Source organism: Phoca vitulina, unplaced genomic scaffold (assembly GCF_004348235.1).
Source record: "Phoca vitulina isolate PV1807 unplaced genomic scaffold, GSC_HSeal_1.0 scaffold32, whole genome shotgun sequence".
In the NCBI taxonomy this organism is placed as follows: Eukaryota; Metazoa; Chordata; class Mammalia; order Carnivora; family Phocidae; genus Phoca; species Phoca vitulina.
Window position 1 is genome coordinate 6,922,656 of NW_022589735.1, and position 19,130 is coordinate 6,941,785.

Consider the following 19,130-nt stretch of genomic DNA (forward strand, 5'->3'; position numbering starts at 1 on the left):
TGCTCCATTAGTTACTCAGGAGAAAAGCGTGGGGGAGATTTTTCTCTTATTCCTATAGGTGTCCCCAGGCACCAAAAGGCCTCCCTGAGCCAGGGATTTAGACAGAGGCCCCCAAGTCAAAGCCAGGTCCTGCCTGGGGTCGGGTCTCCTTGCAGCTCCCAACTCGCCTCCAAAGCAGACTTGCGCCAAGTCCAGACGGGAGCAGCTACCACCTACCGAGCCCTCCCCCTCCAGCTCCCTCTTTGATCCAGTCCTCCCGACAACCCTCTAGGAAGGAACTGCCCTCTTTAGCATCTCAGAGGCTCTGAAAGGCAAGCCACGTGCCCAGCTACGCAGGGGACAGGCTATGCCGAGACGCCGTGGCCGTCAGACTGCAAAGGTAAACGCTGTCCCCAGCCCTCCTGCCCAAGCTTGCTCCCAGGGCCCCAGGAGAGACTGCCCCTCTACGGTCCTCTCGCAGGGAAGGAGCGCTGGGAGCAAGTGTGTCCTGTTCGCACGCGCTCGCCGCTCAGATTCGGACTCTCTGTTTAGCCCAGGGAACCGCAGCAGAAAGCTCGCCTCCACCGCCCTCCCCGCAGGCAGTCAGGGCTCCTGGCCTTTCTCCGCAGACACGGGCGCCCACCTGCCAGCTCGCGCAAGGCCCCAGGGGAGCTGATCAGAAGGCATCCCACAGGGAGAAGCGGCCGAGGGCACCATGACGGCCCTTCTTCCCCATGGCTAGAGAGGAGTGTGCATGTTAGGAGAGCATAAATCCAGGAGCATTTGTAACTCGACTGCCTTTGGTTTGACATCATAGATGAATCACGGAAGAAGCCGTGCCCTGCATGACGGTACATCTAATTAAGAAGCTATTAGACGCCTAAAGGATTCTGATAGAGGGAAGAGAAAAGATGCGATCCTTTAGACGAATGACAGACCCCCTCCCACCCCGACCTCTGACCTCGGTTCTTCCCTCCGCAGGTTTGGCTTCATCTTCAACAAGTCTGACCCTGCCGTTCACAAAGTTGATCTGGAAACACTGGTGCTGCTCAAGACCATCAGCCTGCAGAGCCACGGCTGCGTGCCCCAGGCCATGGCCCACACGCACCTGGGCGGCTACTTCTTCATCCAGTGCCGAGAGGACAGCCCGGCGCCTGCCGCACCCCAGCTGCTGCTGGACAGCGTCACGGACTCCGTGGTCGGCCCCAACGGGCACGTGAGCGGCGCCCCACACCTGTCCCCCGACGGGCGCTTCGTCGTCAGCGCGGCCCCCAGCAGCCCCCAGCTGCACGTGCAGGAGATCACGCTGCAGGGGCGGATCCGGACCCTCTACAGCTTGACGATCAGCGCGGGCGTCTCGGACGTGGCCTTCCAGCCCTCCTTCACCCAGGGCAACCAGTACCACGTGTTCGCCGCCGCGGAGACAGAGCCAGCCCTGCTCTTCCTGGAGCTGTCCACGGGCAAGACGGGCGTGCTGGAGGACCTAAAGGAGCCGCCCGCGGCGCCGGCCTGGCCCTGGGGAGGGCCCCGCAGGATCGTGAGGGACAGCGGGCTCTTCGGACGGTACCTGCTCACGCCAGCGCAGGAGTCGCTGTTTCTCGTCGACGGGCGACAAAAGGCACTGCGCTGTGAGGTGGCGGGCGTCAGGCGGGGGACCACGGCCGTGTGGGTGGGCGAGGTATGAAGCCCCCCCTCCCCCCGCAGAGCCCCGGGCCACCGAGCTCCGCCTAGTCCTCACTCCGCAGCCCCCAGCAGGCACCTGTACATTTTTACAGACAAAAGCCAAACCTGTATTCGCTTTGTGGTTCAACACTGGTCTCCTTGCAAGTTTCCTAGTCTAAGGTATGCGCTGCTAACCAGATTGGGGTTTTTCGTTGGGAAGTATGATTTACGCCTTGAGCTACGGTGAGAACACATGCTACTATGTCAAGGAATCGTTTCTGTGCCCAGCTCCACGCCATGGTACCTGGGGACGCCGTGGAGCCGAGTTCCTGCTTTCCAGGCTGACCTTTCTGTCGGTTGCCTTCATGTACTCATTGTCCCTCACCGCCGGGTCCGGCCAGGCTTCACCCCGACGGAGTGGCCTGAAGCCCGGCCTGGAAACAGGCTCGCCGGGAGCAAGGCTTGCACTCCAGGCCTGAGAGCCACGTCCGCCTGCCTCCTGGACCTTCTTTTCTCCTGTGCAGCTGCTTCGTGATTTCCTTTCCATGTGACTTGGTGTAAGCCTGAGGGAGAGCTGACAGGACTTCTTGCATCTTGGGGCATGGGGAAATCACTTACTTTATTTTGGAAATTTTGATTAAAAGATAATTTTTTATAATCTCAAATGCTAGTAAGCAGAAAGATGCTCTCTGACGTCCAGCTCTGTTCCTCCCTGCCTCAGGCCAAGTCTCTGCGAGTCACCACCCCACGCCCCACAGCCAGAAGGAACAATGGGCATCCAAGAATAATGGCCCTCCACACCACGGACGCCCCAAGTGCAACTCTGGCCACCACCTTGGCCAAGACTCTGTTCTGGGTTGGGACGCAAAGAGACCAGGACAAAGCCTGCGTGCCTGCTTTTTACCCCTGAAGGGGGAGGTTTTATTAGCCAGGCCCAGTACCCCAGATTCAGGGCAGACTGGGCTTGCCAGGCAAAGTGGGGGTGGCCTACAGAACAGTGACCTCCAGGTGCCACACAGGAACCCCAAAGACCCGTGCAGGGTCCAGGTGGGTTCTGTAGGCTATCCGTTTTAAAAATCCCTTTCTTTTCTGCCTGTGGCCCTCGAACTTCAGTCCCTCCTTCACCACAGCACACAAAGCACATTTCAGGCCTTTCTTACACATGGCCCCTTCTCGTCCCAGTAACACACACTGCAAACCCCATAATCCCAAGGATGTGGGGTTAGGGGGAGGATACAGGCGGGCAATGCTGCATGATCCCCAATGTCTCAGACTCTGCCGGGCTGGGTGGGGGGAGGGGGCGCATCAAGGAAGACACCCCGTGTGGGAGAATGTCCGCAATGAAGAAGCTTCCCCGGGCCCCCAGAACCCCCCTTTCTTTCTCCCTCACGTCAGTAGTCACAACATACTCATATGCTTTCTGGCTTGAATGACTGTTTTTCAAGCCACCTGAAGTTGGAAAAGGTGGTCCCCTCACATACACCTCAGCTAGCGTAGCCCCCTTCACCCGGCCACATGGCCGTGCTTTTCCTGTGCTGCTGATCGCCAGCCCCGTTCAGAAGGAAGACAACACACCCTGCCTTGCTCTACTTACGCACTGCTCCCCTTCACGCTCACCTGACTGCCCACCCCACCTGAACCACGGCCCCCCGCCCTAATTTCCTGAAATCAGCCAATCCCCTGGCATCTCCCATGTGTCTTGGTTCACCAAACACTTGTCCCCTCCAACTCCCAAGAGTGTGGCCAGATGTGCCCATGCAGACTTGAGATTCTGTTCCAGGTAAAATACAGAGCTACAGGCAGAGGGAATGGACTTCAAAGGCGGCCTACTCACTTTCACCAGGGCTGGGACGGACGGGCAACACCTCTCACCCTTTCTTTTTATTCCTGTCTCTGTCTCTTGACACCTTCACTTCCAAACTCCCACTTTTATCGCTGAAATTCTCCAACATTCATGAACTTCTCCCTTTGGGAAAATCTTCTACACGGTGGCAGCCCCTGACAGAAAAAAAAAAAAAAAGTTGGGATGAGCACTGGGTGTTCTACGCAACTAATGCATCATTGAACACTACATCAAAAACTAATGATGTACTACGTGTCGGCTAACTGAACATAATAAAAAATAAATCAAGTCTCCGAGCCTACCTGAGGAAGAGCCTACCAGCTGCCAGGCCAGAGCGTCGGCCCCTTGGGTCATGGGGTTCCTAAGTCAAAGACCGTCCGATCCCAACTGGCCCTTCTGCACTGTGAGTGACTCTGCAGCCCCAATCCTTCCGTTTCTAGGTGTGTCTGCGAAGTGTCTCTGCCCGTCGCTGACTCACTAAGAGTTTACCAGAGAGGCCAGCCCAGGCCTGGCCAGCACTCCGCACACTACCGAGGTGGAGTGGGGAGCCGCCCGCCTAGAAACTGCGAGATCTGCACCATCACAAAGACAGCTTAGTAACTGCTTTCTCAGCAGAGCGACCAACACTGCTGGGGGAGGGGCTAGGCAGGGGAAAGGCGGGCCAGGTCACCCCCCACCCCTTCAAGCCCCAGAAGAGCCTCCCTGGGACGCAGTTTGAAAGTCAGAGCAGTTAAGCCTTGCAGCCAACCGAGCCGGTGATCCTTCTACTAAACATACAAGATCAGCCAACGAGAACTCTCTCACGCTAAAGCAGCATTCATCTTACATTAAAAAGCCACTTTCGTAATGAACTACTTCAAAATTACTCAATTTTGAAATAAAATTGATTTCACAAAAATTCAACTTAGTATTTTTTTTTTCATAACAACTCACAAATAATCTACACCTTTGCTGATATTAAAGACTTGAAACGGAGGTGTGTGTGCTCCTTCTGCCCACGTGAGCGGAACCCTGCGTGGAGGCTCTGGGTCCAGAAAGCCCACCCAGCCTTGCACGGATGGTTGGTAGTAAGAGGGATTCGTCGGCTTCCAGGCAACTGCGTGGACTCTCTGCCCAGGAAGGCTGGGTGTGGAGGACACGCCTTGTAAACGCCACCCTCCCTGCCCCTGCAACCTGCCTGGGGCTGGCCCAGGCTTCCTCCCACGGTCTCCCAGGCATTTGAGGGCCCTGCTACCTTCCCCGAGCCCCTGGAAGCAGCTGGAAGAGCCCCATGAAGTCGGGCTGGGGCCAACCGCTAATACCAAGCTACAGGAACTTGGATCTAGAGGCGTCATGAGCAGAGACAGAAGCTCAGCCCCTACAATCCCCACCTGACCCCACCCTGGCATCTCCTTTCCTCCCTGCTCCTCTGTGCAGGAAGGGGCTGCCAGCTCCAGGTAGGGCCCGGAGGACAGCTCTCAACCCCAAATAAAGCAGAGAGCCACCTGCTACCCTAAGCAATCTAACTGCTGAGACTTCATTTAGAATAGAGAGCAGCCCGAAGTTGGTTTTGTGCGGCCACAACTTCTTTTCTGTCGACCAATAACCTGTGAACTAAAGGAGAATCCAGAACGGAGACGTGAAACAGATCCACTCTGGATATATTTTTCTACCAGGGGCTTACGACGTCATCCATTCATTTCTCACCGTGTGTTCCACTCACATACCGCAGACACTGAACCGTCTTCATCACCACATCCCACAACCCTGTCTTGGGTCGTCCTCTCCAGAAGGAAGCCTCCGGATCGCTGATGCCACTCCCACTCCCTCCCACGCACCTACCAGTCTACCTCACCTTCTCCTCCCTGCACCCAGCTCCTCTGAAAGCTGCCCCGCACCCCAGGAAGCCCGAATGTGACACAGGCTGACAACCATGCTGACATGCAGTCTTGTTGTCCTCCCCCACCCAGAACCCCAGATCCCTCTCCAAGCGCGGTCAGAACCCATTGGGACACCGCCCTCTGCTGCCCAGAATCACGACCCCCATGCCCTGGCTCGCAGCTCTTCCAAGCGAGGTGACCGAGACCAGAGCAAACTCACAGTTGTCAGGGAAGTGGACTATTGTCAAACAGAAACCGTCAGACAGGAATACAGACGGTGATGATTCACCCGAGCCTCATCCCTTCGAGGGCCTGAGGTACACCTCCCTCGTTTCCAGTTTATTCTCTGTTTTGCTGCACCCCCCGCCCATGCCTCCTGCGCATGAGCCATGCCACAGCTCCTACAATTTGAGGGGCAGCTGACCTACTGTCACACCAGCCCCCCCAATGGCCTTTGCCCCATGCCGCTACCTTGCTTTCAAGTCCGAGGAAGAAGTCACTCACAGGGCCAGACGCCACGATTTGCTCCCAGACTAGCATATGTCGGCAGAGCGGTTCTGTTCAACCAAGTCATCAACTGCCATGGTTTCTCTTCAAAATCAGAGAGGTTCTAGAACAGAGAGAGGCTTAAAAGATTCAAAGGAGGAAATAGACGGTGCCTATGCTCGAGGTCTGACTACAAGACCCCAAGCCCCTGGTGGAGTGCAAGCCACTTCCTGCTTTAGTCTGCACCAGGCTGCCTGCCAGGTTACTCGAGAACTTGAGCACCTTCTGGCACCTGCAGGCTGTAGGCGGCAGCCACCCCGCTGACACCGGGGGCCCAGCAAGCATGGGCTCACACCTTCTGTGGAGCTGTGGGCAGCCATGGGGATTTAGCCAAACACAGCATGTGAGGTTACGGAAAGCATGGGGAGAGCGGGGATGGGCCTCCAGCACTGATAGCGAGGCCGAGCGTTGACCAGAGTGTTGACCGTGTACTTTCTGTAACTGTTCTTGGACAAACCCACAATTCACACACCCCTTTTTCCAGGCTCGTCTTGACTAATATGGAACCATCTCTCTCCTGTGGGGTCCTAGAGAACATGGGCCACACTCCAGAGGGCTCTAGAAGGCTTAGCCTGCACTCCACAAAGCAGGAACTACTGGCCAGCCCCTGCCCCCCGCATGTCACCAGGGCAGGATCGGAGCATGCTGCCCTTTAGGGATACACTCTTCAAGATCGGAACTTCGTTTCTGACGAAGGGCAACCAGTCTGGACCGATCATGGGGCCCAAGGGCTCTCCAATGAGAAAATTCCCGAAATCTCACCCTCCGTCCACTGCCCAGGGTGACATCTGCCATCGGTTTAAGAGCTGTCGGTCCCTTGCTACTTGCGCTGCTTCAGACAGGTGTGGGGTAACAGGTCCATAAACTGCCACCCCAGACGCCACGGCACACCCAGGCTGGCTCCTGGCCTGGCCCCCGCCACACCCCACTGTTCTCCCCTCGGCTCACACTCTCTGAAGGTCATGCGAAATGATCTCAGAACAGAAGTGGGCATGCAGTGTGGCTGGAGTGCTCACACACACACCGTTTCACACTCTAGTGTAGCTGAGCAGACCTCGACATGGGAAGTCACAGGCACACCCTTCGTCCCGTTAAGATTCTCATCCTCCCCCACCTCAGAAAACTTTCAGATCTCTTATTTCAAGGCAGATACATTATTTTGAGCTGTTGTGTAGACACCAAAATATATTTTCTGTAATCACCAGTATTTCTCAAAAGGCCTCCTGTAATTACTATACATGTGAAGTTTTCCTTATTTATAAAATATAAATTATTTTTAATACATCAACTTTAGTAGAAATTTGTACCAACACAGTAACTGTATGTGGCATTTGAAATAAGTTCGTGTTTACTTTGACGTATTGCACAGTATTGAACACACCGTGTAACTGCAGTACCACTTGATATGAAGACGATTCACAGATTATCATAAAGTATTATCACTGTAAATACTCTTTTTCTGAGGATTTTACAATAAAACTTGAGAAAAGTGACCTTCTGTTGGTGCCCGTCTGTGGGTGGTTGGTGAAGTGAGAAGGGGTAAAGGCAGGACCACGCAGGTCCTTCTCCCCATTCTCCAACACCCTACAGGTTCTCGAAGGGGAAAAGCAAGTGGCCTCTCCACTGGCCTGCTCCCAAGGGCTGTGGACAAAGGCAGGCACCTGAACCCGGAAGTCTCTTCCCCCATGTTGAAGTTTCAGCTCCCTGCCGTGATCGTATAGTGGTTAGTACTCTGCGTTGTGAAGTTTCAGCTCCCAACATGTACAACCAAGGTCTGGTTCCAACCTTCTCTTTACCTGCCCTGGTGGACCTTTACATTTCACCACAAGCACCAGCTCCAGCCCACGCCGGACTCCAGCAACTCTTCATTCTTGTCAGGGCAGACTTGCCAGCTAGGATACAGAACGCATCAAGTGCTCAGTCATCACCAAGGTACCCGTGTGGGGCGCCCACCATGTGCGAGCGCTGTGCGAGGCGTGGGGGCTCGAGGGCTGCGTGAAGCAGACACAGTCCTTCCCTTGGCGAGCTTCATGTCCACTGCACCATGGCTGTTAGTGCAGATCCTCCAGAGAAACAGAACCAATGGGGTGTGTGTGTGTGTGTGTGTGTGTAGGTAGGTAGGTAGGTAGGTAGGTAGGTAGGTAGGTAGGTGGGGGGAAGAGGAAGAGGGAGATTTATCTTAAGGAATTCGTTCATGCAATTGTGGAGGATGGCAAGTCCCAAATCTACAGGGGAGCTGGTAGCTGGAGACCCAGGGAAGGGTTGGAGTTGGAGTCCAAAGGCAATTGGTTGGCTAAACTCTTCTGAGGAGGTCAGTCTTTTTTTCTCCTTAAGGCCTTCCACTGATTTGATGAGGCCCATCCACACCGTGGAGGGTATCTGCTTTATTCCAAGTCTGCTGATTTAAGTATTAATCTCATTGACGAAAACTCCTTTCACAGAAGCACCTATAAGAGTGTTTAACTAAGTCTCTCTGGGCACCATGATCCAGCCAAGCTGACACATAAAATTCATCATCACAACGACATAAACAAGATGTTGCTCCTCCTCTGTCTTGGAGAAATGACCTGCTATGTGCCCGGCGCCGCAATAAACACTTAGTAAGAACCAGTTTCAAACCTTACCATTATCCGAACAAGGCAGGTGGTGGTGTGATCTCCACTTGCGAGAAGAGGACATGGAAGCTCAGAGCACCAGAGCCAGATTCAAATTCAAGTCTACACAGCAGAGACACGTGCTCTTAACCCCGAAACCGCCACGTGCAGTCCCCCCCGCTCCACACAAGTCCCAAGCGCAGCTCTAGCCTCACGGCCCCCATACCCCGCGGGGCGGCACAGCCCCCGTACGGGAGGGACTTGCTCTGCTTTAACTTGCACCTCGGGGAAGCCAACTGCCCAGACTAGCCCTCAAGATCCGGGGTCTGCCCGGTCCCCTCTGGCAAGAGGAAACGCACGTGATTAAAACCCCAAAACTCTGGGGTCTGCCCGGTCCCCTCTGGCAAGAGGAAACGCAAGTGATTAAAACCCCAAAACTCTGTACGGTCAGCGGCCGTGGAGATAGAGAGCATCCTTTGGGCGCTGGAGACCATCTTGCATCTTGACCGCAGCGGTCAGCTTCTTCCTGCCCCCCCGAGGCTGGGCTCCTCGCCACAGATGCTCTGGTGACGTCCTTTCTGCTCACAAGGCCCAGGACAGCAGCTGTTGGGATTGGGGGGTGGGCAGCCGGGTGCAGCCTACAACAGGACCCGCCCCAGACAGGTGGCAGAAATTTCCATCCTATACTGTGTTCTACCCACTCCCTCCTAAGCAGGCCGAAAGGAGGTCACGCAGGGATACGCAATGTGTGGGCCGAGCCCCATGCAGCCAGGCTGGGGAGGCCTCGGAGGACAGACTCCTCGGCTCGGCCCACAACAAGCTCACCTTCACAGCCTTCCCCATGCAGCCACTCTCGTGCTCAGCCACCGTTTTCCAAAACCATCTCTGAACCCCGGGCCTGCCCCCACGGAGCCCACAGTCAGCAGGAACCAAACGGACCCAAGAAGAACCACTGGCACACAGGATCCATGAGGGGACATGCTAGGGGACGTGGTCTGGAAAGGCTTTCCGGATGAAGTGAAATGGGAGTCACTGGAAGGCCCGAGGGAGGAACAGCGGGGTGAGAGCCCGCCTGCCGACAGGAACGACAGGAACGAAGGGCTGACCCAGGAGAGAAGAGCAGAAACGCCGGCAGCACAGGGCGGACAGCCGCATGAAGGGAGGCCGAGGTGAAGGGGCGGCATGGCGCGGCACCGGGCAGCCGTGGAGATAGAGAGCATCCTTTGGGCGCTGGAGACCATCTTGCAGCCGGGGCCCTGGGCACTCCGAGCGTCCACGCTAAGTGGGAGAGGGAAAGAGAGATACTGCCCAACGGTGGGCGCGCATCCAGGACCCAGATGCCCGAAGCTGGGATCACTCTGCTCCAGGGGAAGGTGTCCACAGGGCATCACCAAGGGCTGTCTGAGCCAAGAAAGAGGAAGCAGCTCCCCCTAGAGGAGGCAGGTAGAGGCTGACACAGGGCCATGGTCCAGATCCTCTCCTATGAGCACAGAGCCCTGGGATTCTGAAGACCAGAGAGGAGCTCCTACAAGGAGCTATGGGGGCAGGAGACAAGAACCAGTGGGGTGTCCAAACAAGCTGGGACTGCACAAAGCGGGGGGGCGGGGGGCAAACCCAGACAAGGCTGGAGAATGGGCTTCTGGGAGGAAAGGAATATCCATACGAGAGAGGGATCTGAGAAGTAAGGCATACCCAGGCCCCAGGGGGGCTGAGAAGGAGGACTAAGACAGGCTTGGGTCCAAATACCCCAACATGCAGGGGCTGGTGGGCCATGAGAGAAAACTGGAGGGTAGCTAGCAGAGGGTCCCAGAGCCACAAGTCTCTTAGCCACACCTGGCTATGCATGCATCTAAAATTATTATCAAAGTTGTAAAAATAAATGTTATTTATGCAAAAAATAGTACATTGTATTATTAAGTCCAGACGGTTATTGCCTGATGTGCACAAAGTTATCATCTTATCTGCCCAAAGAAAATGCGTTTGCTTCCTTAGCTCCAACTTCTCCAGGGCCACTGGCCACGGAAGCTCATCTTCTCAAGCCACAGCTTCATGCCCAAGTGAAATGCAGGTGCCAGACAAGGGACAATGGGCAACAGTGAGCAGAGTGAGCAGCAGTGAGCAGCCCAGGAAGAAGAGATGTCAAGTGACCACCAACAGGACCCACACTGTGCAGCAGGTGGAACGCCCCCCGCCCCAAGACAGACCTACAAGAAGGAGACTTTTCAGCATCCCTGGGGCACAAGAGAGTCTGACTCACAGAGAGCCCGGGAAACCCCAAAGGAGCCCCAGTCTATGCTCACACTAATCAAGCTTTCTGAAAGCCCCAGGGCCATCTTGATCAGCACCTGCTCACACACTGCCAGGGAACCACACTGATACTGCTTCGGGATTGAAGAAAACGCACGCTGGATACTCGCATTTTTGTAAAAGAATAGCTAGGGAGAGGAAACTGACCCAGGCCTTCATCCCTGAATTCTGGGATCATAAGCAGACCTGGGTTTTTTTCTACAGGTTGGTTTGTTGTTTGTATTTTCTAAAATTTCGACTTCTGTGTTACATGCATACAGGTGAGTGCATCCGTCTGCACTGAGAAGAAAAATCTAACAGTGACACCCACTTGGGAGGCGGAGGCAGGGCCGGTGGCCTCCCATCCGCTCTGGCTCCCGGTGGGGCGGGCCAGGCGAGGAGGACTCGCACGGTCGGGGACTAGGGGCCCGTGAGGGAGACTCTCGGCGCTGACGACGCCGCTGAGCAGGCTCACTCCTTCCCACACAGCTGGAGGACGGAAACCACACCTGCCGGGGGTGATGGCATCGCGGAGAAACGTCTCACGGACTCCCACCTCGGAAACAAGGGTCAGCCTTCCCTCCCTGCACACGTGGCGGATCCGAGGACCCCAAACCATTCTACCATTAAAAATATAGGAGACGGGCGCCTGGGTGGCTCAGCCAGTTAAGTAGCTGCCTTCCTCTGGGGTCATGATCTCAGGGTCCTGGGATCAGGTTCCCTGCTCAGCGGGGAGCCTGCTTCTCCCTCTCCCTCTGCCTCTCCCCCTGCTTGTGCTCTCTCTCTGTTAAATAAATAAATAAAATCTTAAAAAATATATGTAGGAGAAGAAATTTTTTTTTTTTTAAAGGTTTTTATTTATTTGACAGAGAGGGAACACAAGCAGGAGGAGTGGGAGAGGGAGAAGCGGGCTCCCTGCTCGGCAGAGAGCCCGATGCGGGGCTCGATCCCAGGACCCTGGGATCATGACCTGAGCCAAAGGCAGACGCTTAACGACTGAGCCACCCAGGCGCCCCGAGAAGAAATTTTTTTTAAGAGAATACCCTGAACAGCAAGAAGGCAGGAAGAGAGTGAGAACCACCAACGGGAGCAGGGCTGGGAGGCTCCCAGCTTCCAGAGAGCACTCGGCTCTCCGGGTCAACTCAGCTTTCTGTCCCACAGCCTCGTGAGGGCATGGGCAGGACCTACTGGAGGTGGGGGTCTGATGGGAGCCCCACTCCCACAGAGGGCAGGGGCCTCAAAGGGCTACACCCTGGGCGAAGTGTGAACTAGAAGTCTACTAGTTGCCCCCCCAACCCCAGGGAGCTGGGAGGAAAGCTGCTTTAGCGCTGAGCGGGCAGGGAGGGTTGGGGGAGGGACCTGAAAGCTGGTAATCCCATCTGCAGACCACACTCAAACCACCCACATGGCTCAAAAAACCTTAACCCTCGTGCCGCCTGGATGGCTCAGTTGGTTAAGCGTCCAACTCCTGATTTCCGCTCAGGTCATCATCTCAAGGTTATGAGATCAATCCCCCCACCCCCACCCCACGTGGGACTCTGCGCTCCGCCAGGAGTCTGCTTGGAATTCTCTCTCTTCCTCTCCCTCTGCCCCTCCTCCCACTCTCACTCTCTCATAAATAATAAATCAATCTTAAAAAAAAAACAAACCTTAAGCCTCAAATCAGTTTAAAGACCTCTCAGCGATATACAAAATGGGTGACATCATCACAAAAAGAAAATGATCAGGTGCCTGGGTGGCTCAGTCAGTCAAGTGTGTGCCTTTGGCTCAGGTCATGATCCCAGGGTCCTGGGATCCAGCCCCACATCTGGCTCCCTGCTCAGTGGGGGGTCTGCTTCTCCCTGTCTCTGCCCTTCCTCCCCACTCGTGCTCTCTCTCTCTCAAATAAATAAATCTTTAAAAACAAAGAAGAATTTGATGCGAGGGTGATGCAGTAAATGACCTTTTTTGAAGCCTCCTAAAAAAAAAAGGAAAATGATCATTTCAAGATACTCAGGCACAATATGTTGCTCATCCTTAGTAGGAGTAGGTCATACTAAGAGCTAAAAGAACTGCAAAAAAAATATTAAGCCTCACCCAGTAGTTTTATTACTAATAATATTATTAGAATGGTATAGGTACTATATTTATTATTATAATGATATATTCTTATTACTATTATTTTTATTGTTCTTCTGAAGCTATCTCATGTATTTAGCAGGATAAAGCTAATATGAAACGGTATCCATCAGGAAAGGAGATTTTGCTGCAATAACAATCAACTTCACACCCTCAGTGGCCTCAAACAACAAGATTTACTTCTTGCACATGCCGTACATCTAAGGAGAGGTTGTCAGAATGCTCTGTTTGTTACAGTTTCCCAAGGACCAAAGCTGATAAAAACTCTATCTCAATACATCTCCACAAATACTGAGGCTGGGAAAAAGAGAATTGACACTAGAATCATCCATTAAGTAATCTAGTGTGGAAGTAAAAATACATTATTTCTCCTTACAAGTCATTGGCCTGAACTATATCCAAGCACAAGGGTCAAGAAGTTCAGTCCCTCACATATCCACACGCAGCTCAAAGCATAACATCAGTGGGGCGCCTGGATGGCTCAGTTGGTTAAGCGTCTGCCTTCAGTTCAGGTCATGATCCCAGGGTCCTGGGATCGAGCCCCGCGTTGGGCTCCCTGCTCAGCAGGGAGCCTGCTTCTCCCTCTCCCTCTGCCTGCCGCTCCCCCTGCTTGTGCCCTCTCTCTGTGTCAAATAAATAAATAAAATCTTAAAAAAGAAAAAAGCGTAACATCAGTGAGCAACATTAGAAACTTCCACAGGGGGAGCCCTGGGTGGCACAGTCAGTTGGACATTGGACTCTTGGTTTCAGTTCAGACGGTGATCTCAGGGTCGTGATATCTAGCCCGCGTCGGACTGCACTCAAAGTGGAGTCTGAGATTCTCTCTCCCTCTCCCTCTCGTGCTCTCTTTCTAAAATAAATAAATAAATCTTAAAAAAAACAACAACAAGACTTCCACAGGATTTATGTTAACACACAAGAAAAGAGATAAAAGTGTTATCTCAAAAAAACTTTATGGAAAACTCTATAATTTAAATACATATTGGAAATATTGATATAAACTCACATTTATGTCTTCAGATTCTCAAAATTGACAAGTGACCAAAGTTCACTCAAGAAGAAATAGTTTCATTGGTACATCTGCCAAATATTTAAGAAATTATATAAATTCTATAAAATTCTACAAAAATTCTTCCAGAAAAATAGGGGAGAACACTTCCCAACTGTTCTATGAGGCAAGCACTATCTAGATACCAAATTGGACAAGAAAACATTACAACAAACACACACACACTATTAATCTCTCGAGAACAAGGTCATAGATACAGATCTCCTTAGCAAAATCTTAACAATTCTAATCCAATTATATACAAATAAAATAATACATCATGATCAAGTAAGATTTATCCTAAACTGCAAGATTGGATTAACATTTGAAAATCAGTGTAATTTACCATATTAACAAAATAAAAATAGAAAAAGCACGTGATTGTGTCCATAGAAGCAGAAAAAGAACTTGATAAACTTCCACAACTAATCATGATAAAAACAAAAAACTCTCAGCAATCAAGGAACATAAAGAAGCATCCTCAGCCTGATAAAGGGCAATTGCAAAAAACTTAGAGCTAAGAGCATATTTAACAGTGAAAGACTGAGTGCTTTCTGTGATCATTAATTTCATTGTCAACTTGACTAGGCCACGGTACTCAGGTATTTGGTCAAACATTGTCCTAGATGTTTCTGTAAAGGTATATGTTATGAGATTAACATTTAAATCAGTAGACTGAGTAAAACAGATTACCCTTCACAGTGTGGGTGGGCCTCACCTAATCAGATGAAGGCTTTAATAGAAAAAAGAGTGACCTCCTTAGAAGGAGAGGGAATTCTGCCGGCCAATTGCCTCTGGACTCAAACTGCAGCATAAACTCTTCCTGGGTCTCCAGCCTATCAGCCTACCTGGCATATTTTCAGGTGGCCAGCCTCCACAATCATGTGAGCCAATTCCTTTAGAAAGAGAGACAGAAAAAGAGAAACCTAGCCACATTCCTACATACATTCTGTTGGTTCTGTTTCTCTGGAGAACCCTAACTCACCTTCCCTTGAGACTGGTATGCCAGGGATCAGTTTGTGGTTTGCCCGCTTCTTTCCCCTGCTTTGTGAAATGGGCGTGAACTCTGCAAACCCGTCCTATACGTCAGCTGCCTCTGGGTTATGCTTTATGTACAGTGAGCTGGGGGGGACGGTGGGCATCAGTAGTGGCAAGAAGGCACTGTCCTTTCGGAGTCCACTGCGCCTTTCTTCTTGAGCAGAGGACTAGAGTGGGAAAGACTTGTTGGTCTCACATCAGCAGCCCTCGCACACAAGCCCAGCTGCACTGGCAGGTACGCCCAGGCCACGTCCTCACCTGGAACACTGTGCCCTCAGCCCACACTCTCACAGCCTAGCAGCCCCTTCTGCTACAGCTCCACACACACCCTCAGGCAACTGTCTCCCCATCTGGCAAACCAACAGTGCTGGCTCGCTGCCTCTAGCAAGCATCTTCAGCGCTAGGAGACCGTGAGTCCCTAGAATACCTATGCCTTCCTTGAAACGATGTGAATGTTAGCCTTCATGGATGGATGGGGCATGCCTTCCTAAGTCCCCAGTTCCTTCATGGTCCTCTCTTCCTCTGCATGAGGGTATTAGCAACTTTTCTGCACTTGGTACCTTGGGATTCCATAAAATCCTCTTAAACCTCTTTTAGTAGTTAACCACCTGACACTACTTAGGAATTCTTTATATAAATTTCTGCTGTTCAAATGGTACAGATTCAGCCTCCTGATTGGACCCTGGCTGATATAATTGGGAATGAGGCAATGTAACTAGAAATGCTCTCATCACTGAATTTTGACAAAGGTGCAAAAGCAATTCAATGGAGGAAAGACAGCCTTTTTCAACAAACAACTCTAGAGCAATTGGATTTTTCTAAGAGGAGGAGGAAGAGGAAGAAGGAGAGGATGAAGAAAGAGAAAGGAGGAGGAGGAGGAAGGAGAGGAGGAGGAGAGGAAGGAGAAGTGAAGGAGAGGAAAGAGAGGAGAAGGACAGAATGGAGAGGAAGAAGAAGGAAGAAGAGGGAGATGGAGGAGAAGAAGAACCACCTCAGCCTACATCTCACATCTTATAGAAAAATTAAGTCCAAACAGATCATAGACTTAAATGTTAAAGATAAACACAAAACTTAAAAAAAAAAAAAAACAGTAGAAACTCATCAGTACCTAGGGCACCTTCAGGACCTTCTGACACCAAAAACATAATCCACAAATGGAAACGTGATAAACTAGAACTCATCAAAATTACAACCTTTTACTGTGTGAAAGATACTGTTAGAAGAATGAAAAGACAGGGGTACCTGGGTGGCTCAGTCGGTTAAGCTGGGTGGCTCAGTCATGACCTCAGGATCCTGGGATTGAGTCCTGCATCGGGCTCCCTGCTCAGCGGGGACCTGCTTCTCCCTCTCCCTCTGCCTGCCATTCCCCCTGCTCGTGCTCGCTCGCTCTCTCTCTCCCTTTCCTCTCTCTGTCAAATAAATAAAATCTTTAAAAAAAAAAAAAAAAGAATGAAAACACAAGCTATAGACAGGGAGAAAACACTTGCAAACCATCCATCCAACAAAAGACTAGCATCTAGAATACAAGAACACTCAAAGTCAATAGTAAACTAGCAAGCAATGCAATTGGAAAATGTGCAAAGGACATGAATTCTAAAATTCTAACACCTTTCGCCAAAGAGGATATACAGATAGGAAATAAACACGTGAAAAGATGGGCATCATTAGCCAAAAGGGAAGTACAAATGGAAACCACAATGAAACATCACGATACGCCTTTGAGGATTGCTAAAATCCCACTCTGCTAAAGTAAGACCTAGAGACAACCGAACGGTCCCGGGGCGGCGGCAACACTGGATCACTCACACTGCAGGGGGATGTCAGGTGGGGCAGCTACTCCAGAACACAGCTGAGCACTCTGGCTTTTTTAAATCAGCATATGCTACCATAGGACCCAATAATTACACTCCTGGGCATTTATCCCACAGAAACAAAGACTTATCTTCACACAAAAACCCATTTACAGATGTTCAATGCAGTTTTATTCAAAACAGCCCAAAACTGGAAGTGGCTCAGATGTTCCTGAACAGGTGAACAATTCAACAAACTAGTACGCCCACACGGGGAACTCCGCCCAGCAGTATAGACGAAAACACTCCCGACACATGCCACAACTCTGAATGAGTCTCCAGAGAATTATGCTCAGTGCCAAGGTCAATAAGATTGCCAACCGTCTATATGATTCTGCTCATATAACATTCCTGAAATGGCAAAATTATAAAAATGGAGAACAGATGAATGGTCGTCAAAGATTTAAAAAGCGTTCAAGGGTGGAAGAAAACTGGGAGTAGCTTTAAAAGGACAACGTGCAACTCTTGCGGGGATGGAAATACAGTGTCTTAGTTGTATCCGTGTCAATCCCCTGGTTGTGGTATTGCACTGGGGTTTTGCAAGTGTTACCTTTGGAGCAAGCTGGGGCAAGAGTACATGGGACCACGGTGTATTATTTCTTACAACTCTAAACGAAACTACCATTACCTCGACATTTTTAAACATTTCAAAACTTCTAGGCCCAGATGGTGTCGCTAATGAATGCTAACAAACATTTAAGGGAGATAGAACACCTATTTACCCAAACACATCCAAAGAGTAGAAAGAAAGCCAAATAATTTCCAACTCATTTTGTGATGCTGGAATAACTCTTTCATACCAAAACCCAACAGGATCAATTCAAGAGAGGGAAAATTATTAGCCTCGTTTACTGACAATACGGGCACCAAAATCCTAAGCAAAATATCAGCAAACTGAATCCAGCAGCTTAGAAAAAGAATAATGCATTATGATCAAGTGGGATTAATCCTAGAAATGCAAAACTGATTGAACATTAGGAAAAAATGACTGGTGTGATTTACTACAATATCAGATTAAAGGAGGAAAAACGAGAGCATTTCAACAGATGTAGTAAAAGCACTGATAAAAATTCTAAATTCATTCACATTCATGGTTTCCTCTTGCGAAGCAGAAACTTTCTTAATTGACGAGAAAATCTACAGAAAACATTCTTCATGGTAAAACATTGAAAGTGGTCCCCTTCAGCTCTTCCTCTTCTGGTCCGAGGCACTTCAGGAGTCGTGGGCTTTGGTGAGACACGCCAAGTTCAAGAACCACACCATGCATAACCAGTCATGAAAATGGCCCAGAAACGGCATCAAGAAACCTTGGTCACAAAGATATGAATCTCTTAAGGGGGTAGACCCCAAGTTCCTGAGCTTTGCCAAGAAGCACGACAAGAAGGGCCTAAAGATGATGCAGGCCAACAACGCCAAGGCTATGAGTGCACATGCCAAGGCTGTCAAGGGCCTCATCAAGCTCAAGGAGGTCAAGCCCAAGATCCCAAAGGTTTGCAGCCACAAGTTCAATCAACTTGCCTACATCGCTCACCCAAAGCTCGGGAAATGTGCTCATGCCCACATCGCCAAGGGTCTCAGGCTCTGCTGGCCAAAGGCCAAGGCTCAAACCAAGGCCCAGGGTGCAGCTTTGACTCCAGCTCCAGCCCCTCCTCGGTGTGGCTCAGGTTCCCAAAGTTTCCCAGGCCCCCACAAAGCCTCCAGCGTAGAAGCTTCTGTCTGCCAATGTGAGGATGGAAGGACTGGTGTGACCCTTTAGCTTCTGTCTGCATGGGGCTGGTGTCCTGTGCTATTTATACAAATAAACCTGCGGCAAGAAAAAAAAAAAGTGTTCCCTTTCAGATAGGGAACAAGACACTTCCATTCAGCCCTGTACACTGTGCTCCTAGCCAGATTAATAGGACAAGAAATTAAATAGACAGGATAAGGATCTGAAAGAAAGAAACAAGTTTATATGATTATATAGGGAAAAATTTAAATGAATACATAAGATACATTATTAAAATTTATGAGGGTTTAGCAAGGCTACTAGATTTAAAAAAAAATAGTACAACAATATTATATTTCTACATACCAGCACAGTTTTAAAAAAAAAAAAGTTTTTTGAAAGATACCATTTACAGTAGCTTTATTTATTTTATTTATTTGTTTATTGAGAGGGCAGAGAGCACACATGGGGGAAGAGTGAAGGGGCACAGAGGGAGAGACAGAATCATAAGCAGAGTCCACACCCAGCACAGAGCTGTCGCAGAACTTGATCTCATGACCCCAAGATCAGGACCTGAGCTGAAACAAGACTCAATGCTTAAC

The 19,130-nt window shown here is 50.8% G+C and overlaps 1 protein-coding gene and 1 pseudogene across 1 annotated transcript in view; both read left to right on the forward strand.

Annotated features, from left to right (window-relative positions):
- The window catches only part of FSTL4 (follistatin like 4), a 394,520-nt gene extending 390,806 nt beyond the window's left edge, over window positions 1-3,714 (forward strand). The window contains exon 16 of the mRNA XM_032425320.1: window positions 961-3,714. Within this exon, the coding sequence (XP_032281211.1) occupies window positions 961-1,663 (703 nt within the window). The 3' untranslated portion in view covers window positions 1,664-3,714. The remainder of the gene's footprint in view (window positions 1-960) is intronic.
- Window positions 3,715-9,665: 5,951 nt separating this feature from the next.
- Window positions 9,666-18,529, forward strand: LOC116645100 (annotated as a pseudogene).
- Window positions 18,530-19,130: the final 601 nt, after the last annotated feature.